Below are 19,328 nucleotides of genomic sequence, written 5' to 3'. Positions count from 1 at the left end.
TTCACAAAGAATTATCCTTTACCAATGCTGCATGCACAAACCACAACCCTCACACTCACACTCACATATTCATATGCACAAACCACTACCCTCACAGTCACACTCACATATTCACAAAGGACTATCCTTTACCAATGCTGCATGCACAAACCACTACCCTCACACTCACACTTACATATTCACTTGCACAAACCACTAACCTCACACTCACACTCACATATTCACAAAGGACTATCATTTACCAATGCTGCATGCACAAACCACTACCCTCACACTCACACTGACATATTCACAAAGGACTATCCTTTACCAATACTGCATGCACAAACCACTACCCTCACACTCACGCTGACATATTCACATGTACAAACTACTAACCTCACACTCACACTCACATATTTACAAAGGACTATCCTTTACCAATGCTGCGTGCACAAACCACTACCCTCACACTCACACTCACATTTTTACAAAGGACTATCCTTTACCAATGCTGCATACACAATCCACTACCCTCACACTCACACTCACATATTCACATGTACAAACCATTAACCTCACACTCACACTCACATATTCACAAAGGACTATCCTTTATCAATACTGCATGCACAAAATACTACCCTCACTCTCACACTCACATATTCACAAAGGACTATCCTTTACCAATGCTGCATGCACAAACTACTACCCTCACACTTACACTCACATATTCACAAAGGACTATTTTTTACCAATGCTGCATGCATAAACCACTACCCTCACACTCACACTCACATATTTACATGCACAAGCCACTAACCTCACACTCACACTCACATATTCATATGCACAAACTACTACCCTCACTCTCACACTCACATATTCATAAAGGACTATCCTTTACCAATGCTGCATGCACAAACCACTACCCTCACACTCACACTCACATATTCATATGCACAAACCACTACCCTCACAGTCACACTCACATATTCACAAAGGACTATCATTTACTAATGCTGCATGCACAAACCACTACCCTCACACTCACACTCACATATTCCCTTGCACAAACTACTAACCTCACACTCACACTCACATATTCACAAAGGACTATCCTTTACCAATGCTGCATGCACAAACCACTACCCTCACACTCACACTCACATATTCACAAAGGACTATCCTTTACCAATGCTGCCTGCACAAATCACTACCCTCACACTTACACTCACATATTCACATGTACAAACCACTAACCTCACACTCACACTCACATATTCACAAAGGACTATCATTTACCAATGCTGTATGCACAAACCACTACCCTCACACTCACACTCACATATTTACAAAGGACTATCCTTTACCAATTCTGCATGCACAAACCACTACCCTCACACTCACACCCACATATTCACAAAGGATTATCCTTTACCAATGCTGCATGCACAAACCACTACCCTCACACTCTTACAATATATTTTTTAATATGATTAAAGATCAGTAAATGATATTTGTCAAAATTGAATACTAATACATTATCCAAATAATCAAATATTCTTTTTTATTTTTATATTAGTTGTGTATTTATTTTTATTTGAAAAAGTCATTAAGAAAGATTACTTTATATTTAATATATTGCTTGGAAAAAAAAGCAAAAATTTTAAAGATTGTCCTTCACCGGTACGTATTAGCTATATTAGCTACCAACGATGCATGCTGCACAAGGGACACTCACACAATGCTGCATGCACAAATACTACACTCACACTCACATATTCACCAAGGACACTCCTCAGCGTATCACCCCTCCAGAAACGGACCAATACTCTTCCTCAATGCATTGTAAAATTACCTTATAAAAGGAACTCTCCTCTCTTCATTTTTCATTGTTTCTCGTAGTTTACCTTATAAAAGGAACTCTTCTCTCTTCATTTTTCATTGTTTCTCATAGTTTATTTTTCTCTTCTTTCTTTTAATTCTTACAATACCTCTCTTTGATTCCACTCCTCTCTTCATGGCTGATAAAAAAAGTAACTTATTACTTTAAAAATTTAGAAATTTAGAAAGTATTAATATTGTTTAGAAATTTATAACTTTTTATTAAAAAAATATTTTTAGTATTGCTTATAGTGTAAAATATAATTTGAAAAGAGTAATTAGTATATTTTAAAAATTTATAATATTTTATTTTGACAGAAATTATTTTTTTGTAAATTTTAAGACAAAATTTAATTTTATTAGAAGAATAATGGAAATACTTTTTGTCAGATTCTCTTAATACTTTTAAATTTAACAAAAAAGATAAAAATCCAAAAAGGCCCATAATCTACAATAATTGATTTTCTCTTTATTTTAGAATTGGACATTTAACTGATCCAATATTTTTTTTTCACTTTATTTTTTTTACAGGCTAAATCATCCCCACCACCCAGCCTCACCTCCACCACCGCTTCCACTACCGCCGCCAGCACCGCAGCCTCCAGCACCGCCATCCCCGATGCGCATCCCCGACACTGCCACCGCTACCAGTACCGCCGCCGCCGTCATTATTGCTGCTACCGTCATTATTGTCGCCGACGATGCCATCACCACCGTCAAAGCCACGTCCACCCCAGCCCCGCCGCCGACGCCATTGCCGCCAGCCCTCCGCCGTCGTCATTTTCGCTGGTGCCGTCATTTCCGCCGCCGAAGTCGTCACCACCGCCGAAGCCACTTCCACCCCCATCACCGCCACCCCCACCTCCCCTGCCACCCCCACCACTTTACAGGCTGAATCATCTCCACCACCCAGCCCCCACCCCACCGCCACTGCCACCCCCACCACTTTACAAGCTAAATCATTCCCACCACCCAACCCCATCGCCTCCATTCCACCACCACTCATCCCCAGTCGATCCTTACCAGTGATATCTGCCAACCCCCACACCCTCACCCCCCTCCTCGTCCGCAGTCGATCCTTACCACTCGCCACCCCCACCACTTTACAGGCTGAATCATCCCTACCACCTAGCCCCACCCACCGCCCCTGCCACCCACACCACTTTATAGGGTAAATCATCCCCACCACCCAGCCCCACCCCCACCGCCGAAGCCACTTCCACAGCCATCACCGCCAACCCCACCGCCTCCATTCCACCACCACTCGTCCGCAGTCGATCCTTACCAGTGATATCTGCCAACTCCCGCACCCTCACCCCTCTCATCGCTCGCAGTCGAACCACCAACCCCAGCACTTTCACACCCCTCGTCGCCACCAGTCCCTTAGTCGCCACCAGTCACACCAACCCCAGCTCCGGCAACCCCCTCGTTACCCACAACACCAGTCCCATAGTCGCCAGAGGTCATATCGCAATAAAGATCCTGAAAGCAGAGGAAGAAGCTAATGGTGTAAATCCTGCAGCAGAGATGGAAGCTCATGGTGGAAATTCACCATCTTGGTGGTTACCTTGTCTGCAGATGTGTATGTCGTTACATTTTTTGCAGGTGTGTGTTAATTTTCTGCAGATGTGTATGATTTTTAATTTTTTTATTTTTAATTATTTATTTTATTTGATATTATTGCTATTTTATATTTTAAGTTAATTATTTGGTCATGTATTGTTTAAAAATCTTAAAAATAAGAATCCAAAAATATTTATTAAGTATGAATTATTAAATTAAATTTTTTTATATTTAAAAAAGATGTTTTTAATTGTACTTCTTTATTCAAAATTAAAAAAATATATTAAAAAATTATTTAGAATAATTAAAGAAATCAATTTAAATTTTGTAATTATTTGAAATAAAAAATTAATAAATATATAATTAAAATATTTTTTTAGATATAACTCTTTAATACATTATTGTTTACATATTTTTAATTTGTTTATTATAAAAGTTTATGATTTAATTACTAATTTTTTTTTTTTGAATTTCAGGGATATGCTAATATTTTATTTTATATATTTGCTTCATTCTATCTTTTTTTATATATTTTTTTGGGTGGGATTATACTTTACTTGAAGGAAAAGTTTAAAGTTAAATCTAAAAAAAAATTGTAGATACTCTTTATTTTACTTTAGTCACATTAAGTACTGTAGGTTATAGTGATATTACTCCTATTTCTATAGGGAGTAAAATATGAACTATTTTTGTGTCTCTTTGTTACCCTTTGGCATATAATATTCTTCAAAGCTTCATACCACATCTTTTTTAAAAAGTTAGAACCATACATTATTATAATATTTGCACCATGCATACCAAATAGATGGGTAGTTGAGAATAAATTAGTCTAAAAAGCAAAAATTTATTTAGTCATTGTTATGGTCTTCTTAGTCATTGGTAGTGGAACAATTATGACTTATTTGTTAGAGGATATAAGTATTTTTTATAGTTTTTATTTGACTATAATTTTCATGACAACTGTGGCTACGGTGATTACACATTTAGTACACTTAAAAGAAGGTTAATTTCATCCATTTGGATTGGATTTAGTGTTGTTACATATAGTTATGTAACTTCATATCTAACTACCCTTATCCTTTCTTAAATTGTATTTTGTTTATGAATGAGAGCAGTTTTTTTCCACACCTTTTTCTTTATATTTAATTAGTTTTTTTCGCAAAAGTTATGCCTCTTAGGCGCTTTTAATAGTGTATTAAATCATTTTTCATTGGTGCTATCACTACCTAAACGACTAAGCAGAACTTTATTTCTTGTCATTCTTTAGTCAAATAAGGCAAATGTAACCTAATTTTAACATCATATACCTCCAAGAATAAACTAATAAATGAACTTAAATAACAAAAGAAGAACGACTAACCTCACTCTCATTCACTAAAGATCTTTATTATAGTGAAATAGTGAACATAATTCAATAACTAATGCTATGTGTACCAAAGTTCACATGTTTAATACAACATCATAAATAAGTAAAGAAAGGAATTTGTAAAACTCAAAAAATATTTAGAGGATCTAAAATAAAACTGTCCTCACATGTAAGAGCCAAAATATGCCTGCACTTTGAAGTTGTTTCACTTCTGAATATAGTCTTTCAAAAGTTGATTTTTGGGATGCAAATTCGCATTGGTTCGCCAATTGGCCACAGTCTTAGAGACAGTATCATTAGCCTTACGAATCTCCTCAGCAGAAAACTTATGCTCTATGATTCCCAAGGGTCTAGACTGCAATTAGGGGTGGCAAGCGGGGAAGCCCGCCCCGTCAGAAGTCCGCCCTTTGGCGGGCTGGCCCGCCTCGCCCCGCCTAATGAGGCGGTCCTAGAATCCCAGCCCGCCCCGCCTAACGGCGGGCTGGCGGGCCGGCGGGCTAAGCCCGCCAAATATCCTCTCTTTTTTTTACTTTTAACTATTAAATAATATATATAAAGGGATAAAAAAACTCTTCTGTTTTTTACTTTTAACTATTATAATTTCTAAAAGTATAAATAAATTATAATTTTTATATTCACAAACATTAAAGTCTTTGTAATTTTAAATATCTAATCAACATAATTATAAACCAAGTTTCCATCCAAAACATAATTATAAATATTGTTCCCAAACTAAAATAAACATAATCCAAAACATAATTATAAATATTGTCTCTAAAATAAAATAAATATAATCCAAAACACTCAATTTTCATCTTCATTCTCTTGTAAGTTGGGTTAGGGAAGTTGGATTTTGGCAAAAAAAATTGTAAAAATACCCCTTGCTAAAAAAATACTAAGCCCGGCGAGGAAGCCCGCCCCGCCCTGCCAAAGTCCGCAGTTTAAGCGGTGCGGGTTAGGCGGGCTTTTGCTATTTGGCGGTCCCAATTTTCTAGCCCAACCCGCCTTTTTTGGCGGGTTACGCGGACCGGCCCAGCGGGTGTAGGCCTGTTTGCCACCCCTAGCTGCAATACTTTAATCACAGTTTCCACCTCTTGTTCATGCTGTCTGTAACACATTCAAACAAGTCTGCATAAGACATAATAATAAATTACCCCCACTTACCAAAAAGATCAGGCTCCTCTAATATACACCCTTAAATCATTTAGTGGGTTCAGAATACCATTAAAAGACAGTTATACTTTAGAGACAAATTCAGCATAGAGGATCCTCTTTTTCCCCATAACAAATTACAAAACAGCTCTATATTCTACTAAAAAAATGCATTTTTTCCCAAAAAATTTTGAAATATAAAATTTAATCAATAACCTTTTAATAAAAGAGTCAAGTAAGGATTACATTGCTATATATTCTCACAATTGGTAAAATATGAATGGTTAAAGTTAAACATTTAAAATTCTACGAAACAACGTCAAAATTTCCAATTCTGTTAACTTTTCAGCCGGAGGAATTTTCCTACATTACAGAGTAGCAAAATCAAACAAAAAAAAATTATTCGTCACAAAAACAACGCTAATGTAATTATGAAATATAAAGGCAATGTTTCCAAATCGATAATAAGCATTAACATAACCCTAATTTCATAATTGAGAGGGCGGGGGCAACTACGAATTGTGATTAGGATGAAAAAGAGGTTCACCTTATTAGCCCAGAAAATGGCAGCGAACTTTGAAACCCCATGATCCCTCACTGACATTGCAACAATCGAACGCAACGGTGATCTTTCGCTGAAATACGTCGTGTTTCCACTTTCCAAGGACGGAGTGAGCTGTGTTTTTTTTTTGTCTCGGAGTGAGCTGGGTTTGTGTTCTCCATAGTTAATCACAGTGGCTCATTCAGGCCCAAAAGGAATGGCCATTGGACCCAAAATAGAATGGCCCATCAAGCTCGTATACTAGTTTCCAAGTGGCTACTAATAGAAAAGTCAAGAAGATTCGGCCCAGACCAAAAAGAAAAAAAGAAAAGTCAAGAAGATGCGAACTGATATTATGGAAAGGCAGACAGGAGAAACCGGTTGCCATCAACATATGCAAGCAAACATTACGATGAAGAGGATGCAGCGGGCAGAAAGCTGGGTATCACAGCAACCATTGCGACAGTCATGGTGGCTAATGATACCGAGTTAGAAACCCTAACTAAGAGCTGCGTAGATTGGTGGTTCAGTTTTGAAGGAGTGAATTGCTCACCAATGTTTGCAGATGTATCTCTGTTTGGACTAGGTTATCTGGCCCAGACAATGACCAAAAACAGAAAACGTGGTTACTAATAGCACCAAGCTTTTTTTTTCCCCTATAATTCCTCTATGTATTTTAGTTACAAAAAAAAAAAATTTTTTCTATGTATTTTTCTCCTTTATTTATTTTTTTGCTTCTAAAAATTATGTTTGTAAGGCAGGGTAAAATATATATTTTTATATATATAATAATTTAATTTATGAAATAAATATGTAAAAATAATTTTTAATTAGTCAATATAACTAATTAATTTTTAATTAGTCAATATAACTAATTTTTTATTATAAAATTATTTATTAATCTTTATTTTTTTGAAGAATGTAAAATTTAAAATTTAAAATAAAAAATAATTTCTTTACTTATCGTAAATTTGTGAGAACTGAGGAGTGATCTTTATAGTTTTTTACTTTTTGTTTCTTCTCTGCTCCTTCATTTTTAGATGTCTCTTAATTTGTTGTTATATTATCTTAACAAAAGTTATTTGAAAGCCATATTCATTTGTTATGAAGCTTAACTCAAGAAGACAATCTTTCATATATTTTAAATCGTATTCCAGAATTGTAACAATTACTAACAAACCCATCACTAAAAAGTAGCAACATGAAGGCGAAGTAAGAGAGAGAAATTTAATATATTGCTTGGAAAAAAAAAAAGCAAAAGTTTTAAGGATTGTTCTTCACCGGTACGTATCAGCTGCATGCACAAATCACTACCCTCACACTCACACTCACATATTCATAAAGGACTATCCTTTACCAATGCTGCATGCACAAACCACTACCCTCACACTCACACTCACATATTCACAAAGGACTATCCTTTACCAATGCTGCATGCACAAACCACTATCCTCACACTCACACTCACATATTCACAAAGGACACTCCTCACCGTATCACCCCTCCAGCAACAGACCAATTACTCTTCCTCAATGCATTGTCTCATTGTAAAATTACCTTATAAAAGGAACTTTTCTCTCTATATTTTTCATTGTTTCTCATAGTTTACCTTATAAAAGGAACTCTCCTCTCTTTATTTTTCATTATTTTTCTCCACACAATTTGATTCCACTCCTCTCTTCATGGCTGATAAAAAAAAGTAAGTTATTACTTTAAAAATTTAGAAGTTTAGAAAGTATTAATATTATTTAGAAATTTATAACTTTTTATTAAAAAAAATATTTTTAGTATTGATTATAGTGCAAAATATAATTTGAAGAGAGTGATGAGTATATTTTAAAATATTTAAAATATTTTATTTTGACAGAAATTATTTTTTGTAAATTTTAAGACAAAATTTAATTTTATTAGAAGAATAATAGAAATACTCCTTTTTTTGGGGTCAGAGTCTCTTAATACTTTTAAATTTAACAAAAAAGATAAAAAAAAATCCAGAAAGGCCCATAATCTATAATAATTGATTTCCTCTTTATTTTAAAATTGGATCTTTAACTGATCCAATGCTTTTTTTTTACTTTATTTTTTTTACAGGTTGAATCATCCCCACCACCCAGCCCCATCTTCACCGCCGCTTCCACTACTGCCGCCAGCACCGCAGCCTCCAGCACCGCCGCCACTGCCACCACGACCGCAGCCTCCAGTACCGCCGCCGCCTTATCTCTTATGATGTATATATAGTTATGCTTTCTTTATTTGTATTTGCCAGAGGTTTTTTCCTTAATTAAATTCAATTCAATTAGATATAAATGAACCATAACTGTGTAATCCTATACCTAATAGATTGATTCCTAAATAACATATCCAAATTATAAGAAAGCCCAGAGAGGCCGCTATTGAAGAACCGCTACCGTCATTTCCGCCGCCGACGTCATCATCACTGCCGAAGCCACTTCCACCCCATCACCGCCACCTCCACCGCCCCTGCCACCCCCACCACTTTACAGGATGAATCATCCCACCACCCATCCCCCACCCCACCGCCCCAGCCACCCCCACCACTTTACAGGCTGAATCATCCCCACCACCCAGCCCCACCCCACCGCCGAAGCCACTTCCACCCCATCACCGCCATCCCCACCGCCCCTGCCACCCCCAGACTTTACAGGTTGAATCATCCCCACCACCCAGTCCCACCCCACCGCCGAAGCCACTTCCACCCCATCACCGCCTCCATTCCACCACCACTCGCCCGCAGTCGATCCTTACCAGTGATATCCGACAACCCTCGCACCCTCACCAGCAGTCGAATCACCAACCCCAGCACTTTCACCCCCTCATCGCCACCAGTCCCCTAGTCGCCACCAGTCACGCTAACCACAGCTCCGGCACCCTCCTCGTTGCCCATACCACCAGGCCCATAGTCGCCATCGGTCATTCCACAACAGCTAGTAATAGAGATCCTGAAACTGCAGCAGAGACAGAAGCTACTTCCATCAGCAAAGATCCCATAGTCGCCATCGGTTATTATTATTATTATTATTATTATTATTATTATTATTATTATTATTATATAATAACCCATACTTGTTAATTAAACCGAAATATCGTAGCATTTGTTTTTTTATTTTATGGATACACACATATGTATAATTGATAGTTATTTTAAAAATATAAAAATAATTATTAAAAAAATAATAGAGAATCATCAGAATTTATTATTTTTAGCCATTAGCTAAATTTCTTTTGTTTAATAGTCGAATAATATATTTTAACCTATACTTTAAATATTAATAGTTAATTGATAATAAAAAATAATAAAATTTGATGATCTTTTAATATCTTTTATTTAAATAATATCAATATATATATTTTTTACACTTACAATATATATTTTAATATGACTAAAGATCAGTAAGTGATATTTGTCAAAACTGAATACTAATACATTGTCCAAATAATTAAATATTCTTTTTTATTTTTATACTAGTTGTATATTTATTTTTATTTGAAAAAGTCATTAAAAAAGATTACTTTAAATTTAATATGGTTCAACTTCTTCTAGAACATATTGCTTGAAAAAAAAAACAAAAACAAAAAATTTTAAAGATTGTCCTTCACTACTGCGGTACGTATTAGCTACTAATGCATGCTGCATGCATGCACTACTATCCTTTACCAATGCTACATGCACAAACCACCAGTGGCGGAGCTTAGTTGAGACAAGGGGGCCATGGCCCCCAAACTTTTGTTAAAAAAATTAGTAATACTTCTTCAAAAAATAAAAAATAGTTCAATTGGCTCAAATACTTTACTATGACTTAAAATACCAAAATTTAATCTTCATCTCTTACTTTTATTGCACAATAGTTTTTAGTTTTAAACATTTAAAACATGTTGGATTTGGACTAAATCGAGTGTATTTGTATTTCACAACTCTCTATTTAATAAGCAACACTCCCTCTACCTTCGAGTTCAAATATAAAAATTAGGTATTTTTTATTTATGTAATTTAATATTATTTTATATTTTATTGTTTATTTAATTTATTTTTTATATGATAAAAAATTAGAATATTCAATAAGTATTGATATTATTGTATTTGTATAAATTAATAAAAAAATTAATAAATATTATAAACTTTAATATTTGTGCTTCTAAATTCTTTTCTACATATTTTATAGGATATATATTCAAATTTTTATATAAAATAATCGTGAAAAATCAAAGAATTGATGTATTTTTTAAGAGGAAGGCTAATATTTAAGAAGGAGAACATATAACTTTTACAATATCAACACCTGTAGATAGTTCTTCTACTTTAATGAATCACGAAAAAAGCGAGATATAACCTTCAAAAGTTTAAAGAGTTGCATCCGATGAGTTTGACCTTAATTATTTGGAACGAGATCTTGGAAAACGGCTTCAAATTTGGCAATATCACCCAAATAAAAAAGATGAGGTTAGACAAACTTATTTCTAATGGGGTCTATATCAAAAGCATCTTGACAATTATTTTTTATTTGGCCCCCCTAAAATTTTGTTTCAAGCTCCGCCCGTGCAAACCACTACCCTCACACTCACACTCACATATTTATTTAAATTAATAAAAAATTTACTTAATGTAATACCATAGAAAACAAATTTGAAAAACAATATTTTTTATTTGTTGTTTAAAAAATAATTATATTTTTTTCTAAAAGCTAAAAAATTATTTCAATTTGATGTTGAAATATTAATTAATGTTCAGAAAAAATTGATTTATTGTATAAAGAGAAAGATTTTTGTAAATAAAATATATTAAAAATTTTAGAACAAAGAGCTTAATTAGATGTTCAAATGTAATTTTAAATTAATTGAACAAATATATATAATTTTTAAATATTTGTATATTAAATAAAAAATTATAAGTAAACTTTTGTTTAAGAAATAAGCTTGCTAATAGTAATCAGTGTTAGTTTTATTTTTAACGCAGAGAAGTTTTTTTTTTTTTGTCTTATTTTATGTTTATTTTTATTTTTTTTTTTGGGCTTGTTTTATTTTGTTTCAGACTGACATATTAACATTTTTTGACATTGAGACGGGCTGGAGCCCGAAAGAAAAGAAAGCTTATTGTTTTGAAGTAATGGGCTCACGACCAAACGAAAAAGAAGCGTAGATTAAAATGAAAAGAAAAGCGCCGTTGCCGGGGATCGAACCCGGGTCGTCCGCGTGACAGGCGGAAATACTCACCACTATACTACAACGACTTGATGTTTGTATTTCTCATATTACTAAAATTAACGCATTATTACGGGTCACATGAAGCCTACAACATTTTCAGCCAACTTTTTTTAATTTTAAATCCTATATTTTGAATTATAAAATCTAAATTCTAGTTATACATACTAAATTTTCCAAAAAATAAAAGTTAAAAAGGAAATTTACAATAACAAAAAAAAAAAGGTTGACTAATTAGAAACTAATTTTCTATGCTTATTCTTGACTAAACTGTTTAACATAATACATATTAACATCTTAATTATTATTTTTACATAAAAACAAATAGCCACCTTGATAAATACTTAATATGCATAAGTGAGTTTTATCTTAACGTAGTATTAATTTTACACTACATATAGTTAAAAATACTTGTGTTGTGACTCACCTTATATATATACACTTGCGTGTGTACGTGCGTCCATGTTTGTGTAAACTTTTTTGGCAGCTGAGTCAAAATAAATTTATTTTTTTGTGCGTCTGTGACTCTGTGTAAACCTTTTCCACAGCTTAGTCAAAATAAATTAACTTTTTTGGTTAAAAATAATGATAAAATCAAATTGACTCCATATTGAAGTATCGAACAAATTAAAGAACCTTTTTTCTAAATGAAACCATGCCTTGAAGCCTCATCTTTGGCATTGCCAAGTACATATTCTCACACAATCCTTTCCTTCTAGTAGAAATGTGAATAAATTGTATTGAGCCGATTAGAATATTTGAGAAGAACCTTAAAAGCCAAATAAAAAACATCCTTGCTATTTAGTCCTTAATTATCCAACGAAAAAAAAAATGTCCTCGTTACTCATGGACATGCCACCTGATAATCCAGTGTTATCGATCAGACACATGAGAGGTATTGTTTTCTTTTATCTCATTCCCTTCGTATATGATAGCTTGTGCTATTTCTTTTTCTTTTATCGTTTGTAGTTTCTTTGAAATAGAAGGATGGGAATTAATAAATGCCAACCTTGCTAGGTATAACTAAAATCAACTACTAAAATCAGTCATTAATATAAAATACACATTAAAATTAAATTATACATGTATTTATATACAAATGCATGATAATTAATTTTAGTATAATATGGGTAGGCATTATTCAAACATGGCTAATAAAAATAGTAGCTATTATTATACTAAAATAGCAATAATAATAATTATTATAATAAAAACATTTCTCTGTCTGCATTGAACTGTTTGGTGACATCTTTTTAGGAAGAAAATCTCCACCAAGTCAATATGCGTTCGAGATCAAATCCTTCTCATTGCTTGCGAAGGCCTCAATAGAAAAAGTAACCTCAGAAGAATTTGAAGCTGGGGACTGTAAATGGTACAAATGCCTTAATTTTGCTCGTACACAAGTTGATGCACCTAAATTAATATTTAGTAAACCTCTGAATTAGCTCACAAACACTAAAATATTCATGCTTTATACAAAGTTGTATGTATTCAATTTAATGTTAATGGATGTGGTTATAGGAGTCTCTCAATATACCCCACCGGGAACAAAAGGAGAGCAGGGGAAGGCCATGTTTCCATTTACTTGGCGCTTACGGATCCAAGTTCGTTACCTCTTGATTGGGAGGTTAACGCCATTGTCAACTTTTCTCTCTATAATTTCCACGAGGACGCATATGTCACAACACAAGGTACAAAGTTAGTTTTATTATTGAGAAAAATGAAGTGTATAATAAATTAATAATTGCTTAATGAAATTAACTGCATACAGATGCAAGCACTAGGCGTTTCCATGTCCTGAAAACAGAATGGGGTATTGCAAAATTTATTGACCTTCACACATTTTACGATTCTTCAAACGGATACTTGATTGAAGATACATGTGTTTTTGGAGCTGAGGTTTTCGTTGTCAAGACCACAAACAAAGGGGATTGTTTATCAATGATAAAAGAACCTGCTACTCTTTCCCATAGTTGGAAGTTCAAAAACTATTCCTTGGCAAATCTAGACAAGTACGAGTCCCCGCCGTTTCTCGCCGGAGACTATAAATGGTACATGAAAATACTTTCAAGTCCTAACCATTTCATTAAAGCATATAAAAGATTATGAGAAATATTTAGATACTCATTTTTCATATACACCAAACCAACTCACATCTCATTATGATTGAATGTGATGTGGTCTTCACCTAAAGATGGACCATGCCAACATATCCAATCAAATAGTGATGATATGAGTTAGTTTGGTGTATATGTATCAGTATTCTAAGACTATAAATTTTGTTCTATGACTAGCCTGGTTTTTACTCTCAAGGAAGATTCGTGTATACCCGAATGGAACACTTGAGGGTAAGGGCAATAGCATTTCAATGTTTTTAGCACTAGACACATCAACTCTCCCACCCAATGCTAAATTGCTTATGGATTACACTGTGCGTGCAAAAGACCAAATTGGTGGGCACCATGCTGAAGCAAAAGGTGATGCCATGTTTACCTTACAAGCTCATACATGAGCATTTGAGACATTTTTATCTTCTGAACTTGAGCTTAATTATTTGTATGACAGCTTGTTGTAAGTTCTCCCACTCGAGTGCAGCGTGGGGCTCCAGACAGCTTGTAGCATTGGCTAAATTTAAAGACCCAAGTAGTGGATTCTTGGTGGGCGATAGCTGCATTCTTGAAGCTGAATTCAGAGTTCTTGGCTTAATCAATCCTCTAACTGGTATTATAATATGACATGAAGTGTGCAGCATATCGTGCACTTAGTAATGTAATAGTTGATATTCATTGATTTGTCTCAAATAAATGAATGAAAGGAAGAATGTGTAGCATGTGTAGGAACACTAATAGAACAAGACACGGCAAGATTCCTTCCAAATTAGCAATTGGAAAATTTGCTATTGTTAATGAATATTTCACACAGCTAGATATAACATACAAGATATTGGACAGTGTTTATGTACCCCAACTATAATGCAATTCACATCAAATGCATTCCATTATCACGTCAAAGAAACTGAACATGGGTTAAATTTGGGAGAAATATGTGCACAATATCATACGGTCATTTCCCACCTGAATCTCCTTCCTGTCCAAGAATGAAAACCAAAAGAGATAAGGAAAGCAAGAACATTTGCACTTCATATCAAGTTGAAGTCCCAGAAAAGTGCATATAATAAAATATTCAGGATTTACCCATTAACACAACTGACAACTATACTCGGCTCAGTTGAGCAACCGTAAGTAACTTTATATATATATATATATATATATATATATATATATATATACACACACACACACATTCTTACCATGGCGGATGAATACGGATCAAGTTCCCAACTTCAAGGTCAACATTGTCACAAACCCTTGGACTAAAGATGATGGTGCTTTCTCTGTTATTTGTTGATAGAAAATGCTGCAAATGCATCAAAACACCTTGAATCAATAACTCAGTATACCTTACACGTAGCATGTGTCCCACTTCAGGAAAATCAATCTTCTCAAATTCAGAGTAGGAAAAACAGACATCATTAGCAAAAATAAGCATAATAAAACAATGACAAGCGAAAAAAGGTGAACTCATTTAAGTTATGTTTTTAACAATTTTACCTCTCTGAACTTGCCAAATGAACAATGACAAACAGTCAGCTTTCCATCCAAGTATCTTGAAATGATTTTCACATCAAAGCAGCCAAGTTCACCTGCAAATGTTTTTTTTTTTTTAAAAAGAGTATATAACCTTCGCATTTATCTCTTTGTGTCTATGTACTGGCCCTCCCCAACAAGGGGGAGAGAGACTAAGTAACAATGGTTTCAATATGACAGAAGTTTTTGTGATGTGTACTTAGACAAGAATGAAAAAGGCAGACAGAGTAAAAGCAAAAGTTTTACTATCTGGTCTAGCTCCAGATTGTAGCTTTTTCCAAAAGTCCAAATCTCTTTCTTTCTCTGTCTGCATGACCTGCTGCAGCTTGCCAAATATTCCAGCTCTGTGCTATTCAGCAACATAACAAAGCATTATATTCATAATTAGTTCAAATTCACTTTTCTTAATTGCATGGAAGTAAAAAGAAACTACTACTTCATACCTCAATGAATTATGTACACCAACATGAGTCCCTTCGGCAATAATAGACGAAGTCCCTAAAGCTTCCTGAAATCGATCTGCCATGGTCTGCGTTTTCTTTCCACAGAAAGTAATCCTCATATGTTGATCGCTCTCCTGTAAAAGATGTAGAGCTAGTTATGACAAGATACTAAAATATACAACTTAGCAAATGCGCACCTCATTGTCACTTGATGATCCACTATCCACGAGATCAGGGGAGTCTTCACTGTCAGCAATCATATCTGGCAGGTCGGATCTACCCCTCTTCTGAACAGTGTGCCCTATTTTTCCTCTGGTTTGACCATGTGGAAAATACTGAAACGTAGAGACAGGAAAGGCCTTACAGAAATTAGATAGGCCAAAATAACAAGGGAACGATTTTCAAAATTGACACTCACTAGATGTGTTTTGTCTTGGAGATTTTCAAATAGGTCAGCCATTGAGGGTAGATTAGGTCCTGGTGCAATGGCTTCTGTTTCAGCCGGCTCAGTATCTGAACTTAATTCCACACCATCATTATCTTCAGTATGATTACTGTCCAAGGTTGCAGAAGCCCAAGGTCCATCAGCTTTCTTTTCAGGCAATCTATCAGACATTGAAGGACCAGAATTCTCACATTTGTGTGACAATGATGACATTGAAATTCTTGACTTAGCTTTCCTCCAAACACCTGCAGTGGTTATCAATTTGACAAAATACTTAACTTTCAAAGCTTGAAGTAAACGTTTATGCACTGGAAAAATGGTACTTTATGGAATTTTTCTAATAATATTAGGAATTTTCCCAACAGCAAAGGGAGGACAAAAAATCACCCAAAAAACTTATATGTAGCAAAATTATTGTTTGGAAAAGCAGTAGACCACAGCCCATATTAGTAACACTTCACATTTTGATCAATTATTTCTTCATCTAAATGTTTGCAACTGTACACGATCAACATAATTGCTTCATCAATTACTACTAGAAGAATAGATCCAACATTCAACTTCAATAAGAGACTTTACTCCATTTCTGTGTGGAAATTATTTTACTAATCATCGTATGCAACCATATAGCATGAACCCTGTAAATAAATACTGAATTATTTTGGCTGCAACAGCTGCAATTAGCACTGGGATGACACAAGATTCCAAAGAAATCTAAAAAGCACATCAGCACAACAAAATACTTCTCTAACAATTTTCAGATTCCTTAAGAAATTGCCGTTAACTATAATGGAGAAACTTCTATTTACTTCGGATAGGTACCACATCGGTTTGCTCTGGAGGTGGAAGCATGTAATGCTGAGCATGAAGAACTTTCTTTGAGAGGTAACACTGCTTCAGATCTTTCATTAGAAACTCGAACTTGTTTGTGTCTGACGAATTGAGGACCATACTTGCGAAGCTCTCTAATCGACAGGACAGTGTTACCCTTTATAGTAAAAATAAAAGATGATATTGATTACTAGTAGAGGATAACTAACAACAAAAGTACAGAGCTGGAGAAATTAACAAAACAAATGGCTATAAGATCACAAACAAAATGTTCTTCTGTACTAACTTCAACAAGTACCTCATCCTGAATTACTTCTTCGTCACTTGAATTGGCAGCTACCTCCCCCAATATGCTACTGCTGTCACCCTCATTGAATTCAGGCATTTCAACCTCATCTTCGGGAGGTGTATCTGTTGGTTCCTGATCACAACAATATTAGTTTCACATAACAAATAATCGAAAAAGTAATGGAATCTCCAAAAATTTATCAAGACATGCCTTAATTGACAAACTGCTGCTTGTCCCAGCCAAAATTTGATTCGAGATTCCTGTGACAACTAATAATAATTAAAACTCACACACAAATACTATTTATTAATAGTCAAACATAATGCAATATCAACAATTAAGATAACCGAGGCACCTTTTAGAAAATCCAACCGCACTGGAAGAGGCAGTTCTTCCTATCATCATAAAAATAAACAAATAAATAGTAAATAGTTTGTATATTTCGAAATAGACATGAGAGATTGAGAGTGAATAAGCGAGAATGTGGGGATTAACGAGTGAACCTTGCTGGAGGCAGCGGCAGAGGCTTTTAAGGTTTTTACCGAAATGACGTCGTTTGGACAAGCGCCGTCTGGCTCATCTACGTCGTCATCTGCGAATTAAGGAAGAAGAAAGTGATTCGCAATTGTACTCTAATAATAATAATAATAAATTGCAGAAGCTACTAGTTACCGGAAATGCTTTGATCTGAGTCGTGATTGTGCTGTAAAATGAATGAATTTGTTCTAAGCATTAAGCTGAACCTTGTTAAGTGAATTGGAAAAAAAAAATGCAAGGAATGTTTGAGAGAGAAATTACACGGAGTATATTTTGGCGCCACATTTGAGCTGCGAGCTGAAACAGCTTTCCGAAGATGGTGTTTGTTTCAGTTTCAGTTTCAGTCTTTCAGACCCAGTAAGTCAATTAAGGAAGATGGAGGTTTCAATGGCAATACCACATGTCTGCTAGCATATTTTGGCAAAAATCCTATTTCTATTTTCTTCACTGATTTCGTCACTAATATCGGTTCCCTGTATATTTGTTTAAATTAAATATTAGAGTAATTACCCAAATCAGTCCTCGAGAATTTTAGAATCGGACATTTTAGTCCCTAAGAAAAATTAATACACATATCAATCCCCAAGGTTTTACTCCGGCAGATAAATCAGTCCCAGATCATTTTTCGGTAGAGTAACTACCCAGATCAGTCCCCAAAAATTTTAAAAACGGACATTTTAGTCCCCAAGAAAAACTAATGTACAAATCAATCCCTAACGTTTCTCTCTATTAGACATAATAGTCCTCCGTCCAAAAATAAAATAAAATAAAATAATTATTATTATTAATTGCACAATAATATTGTACTATATTTTTTATATTTTTTGGACAAAAATAATGATAAATTTATTCAATATATATATATATATATATATATATATATATATATATATATATATATATAGTCACTCAATAATAATAATAATAATAATAATAAAATTATTAGATATTATTTTACAAGAAATTCAAGGTTAAAATGATTTGATATTTTGGTATTTAATATAATCAAAAGATGTCCTATGTAAAAAAAATATATATGTTTGTATTAAAAAATATGTATTAAAAGAAAATATTTTAATTTGGATTTATATTAAATACATATTTTTTTTAATACAAACATTTTTTTTAAAATAGTACATCTTTTGATTATATTAAATACAAAAATATCAAATGATTTTAATCTTGAATTTCTTATAAAATAATCTCTAATAATTTTATTATTATTATTATTATTATTATTATTATTATTATTATTATTATTATTATTATTATTATTAATTACATAATAATATCATACCATGATTTTTTGTATTTTTTAGATAAAAATAATAATAAATTTATTTATTAAATTCTTATATATATATATATATATATATATATATATATATATATATATATATATATATAGTCACTTAATAATATTAATAATAA

The 19,328-nt window shown here is 33.8% G+C and overlaps 2 protein-coding genes, 1 long non-coding RNA gene and 1 other non-coding gene across 15 annotated transcripts; 1 reads left to right on the top strand and 3 right to left on the bottom strand.

Moving 5' to 3' along the window:
* Positions 1-11,662: 11,662 nt before the first annotated feature.
* On the bottom strand, positions 11,663-11,734 carry TRNAD-GUC (transfer RNA aspartic acid (anticodon GUC)). Its single transcript has one exon. It is a non-coding gene; the product is annotated as a tRNA-Asp (tRNA).
* A 721-nt stretch (positions 11,735-12,455) lies between these two features.
* On the top strand, positions 12,456-14,708 carry LOC112758180 (MATH domain and coiled-coil domain-containing protein At3g58360). Its single transcript, XM_025806785.3, has 6 exons — positions 12,456-12,600; positions 12,963-13,077; positions 13,227-13,396; positions 13,477-13,756; positions 14,019-14,182; positions 14,271-14,708. Exons 1-6 carry the CDS (start codon positions 12,537-12,539, stop codon positions 14,438-14,440), a joined length of 963 nt encoding a protein of 320 aa, XP_025662570.1. The 5' UTR covers positions 12,456-12,536; the 3' UTR covers positions 14,441-14,708.
* Positions 12,992-14,337, bottom strand: LOC114925549 (uncharacterized). The gene is made up of 3 exons (XR_003814890.2): positions 14,199-14,337; positions 13,248-13,358; positions 12,992-13,118 (listed from the first exon to the last, which is right to left on the bottom strand). It is a non-coding gene; the product is annotated as an uncharacterized lncRNA (long non-coding RNA).
* On the bottom strand, positions 14,572-18,346 carry LOC112758179 (uncharacterized). 12 transcript variants are annotated; one of them, XR_011873877.1, is made up of 14 exons: positions 18,159-18,346; positions 18,033-18,063; positions 17,864-17,952; positions 17,716-17,755; positions 17,571-17,620; positions 17,370-17,492; positions 17,063-17,228; positions 16,214-16,485; positions 15,993-16,154; positions 15,796-15,929; positions 15,552-15,701; positions 15,317-15,408; positions 15,016-15,122; positions 14,572-14,792 (listed from the first exon to the last, which is right to left on the bottom strand). XR_011873877.1 is itself a non-coding variant. In XM_025806778.3 (14 exons), the coding sequence occupies exons 1-14, from the start codon at positions 18,180-18,182 to the stop codon at positions 14,732-14,734; spliced, it is 1,449 nt and encodes a 482-aa protein (XP_025662563.1). In that variant the 5' UTR covers positions 18,183-18,346; the 3' UTR covers positions 14,572-14,731. The 12 variants fall into 12 exon arrangements, 6 of the variants coding, with proteins under 6 accessions (XP_025662563.1, XP_025662564.1, XP_072075933.1 ...); XR_003179521.3 differs by having other exon boundaries at positions 15,599-15,701; XR_011873878.1 differs by having other exon boundaries at positions 15,552-15,696.
* Positions 18,347-19,328: the final 982 nt, after the last annotated feature.

This window comes from Arachis hypogaea, chromosome 16 (genome assembly GCF_003086295.3).
Source record: "Arachis hypogaea cultivar Tifrunner chromosome 16, arahy.Tifrunner.gnm2.J5K5, whole genome shotgun sequence".
NCBI classification, from domain to species: Eukaryota; Viridiplantae; Streptophyta; class Magnoliopsida; order Fabales; family Fabaceae; genus Arachis; species Arachis hypogaea.
Note: the sequence above shows the minus strand (reverse complement) of the source record. Positions and strands in the feature narration are given on the sequence as shown.

What these genes read in the sequence shown, in the direction of transcription:
- LOC112758180 (XM_025806785.3), top strand. Translation starts at nt 12,537, where the DNA reads ATGTCCTCGTTACTCATGGACATGCCACCTGATAATCCAGTGTTATCG. An exon ending in GAAGCTGGGGACTGTAAATG is followed by an intron (nt 13,078 to 13,226) that starts GTACAAATGCCT and finishes ATGTGGTTATAG; the next exon opens with GAGTCTCTCAATATACCCCA. An exon ending in CGCATATGTCACAACACAAG is followed by an intron (nt 13,397 to 13,476) that starts GTACAAAGTTAG and finishes AACTGCATACAG; the next exon opens with ATGCAAGCACTAGGCGTTTC.
- LOC112758179 (XM_025806778.3), bottom strand. Translation starts at nt 18,182, where the DNA reads ATGTGGCGCCAAAATATACTCCGT. An exon ending in CTCAGATCAAAGCATTTCCG is followed by an intron (nt 17,953 to 18,032) that starts GTAACTAGTAGC and finishes CTTAATTCGCAG; the next exon opens with ATGACGACGTAGATGAGCCA. An exon ending in CTGCCGCTGCCTCCAGCAAG is followed by an intron (nt 17,756 to 17,863) that starts GTTCACTCGTTA and finishes TTATGATGATAG; the next exon opens with GAAGAACTGCCTCTTCCAGT.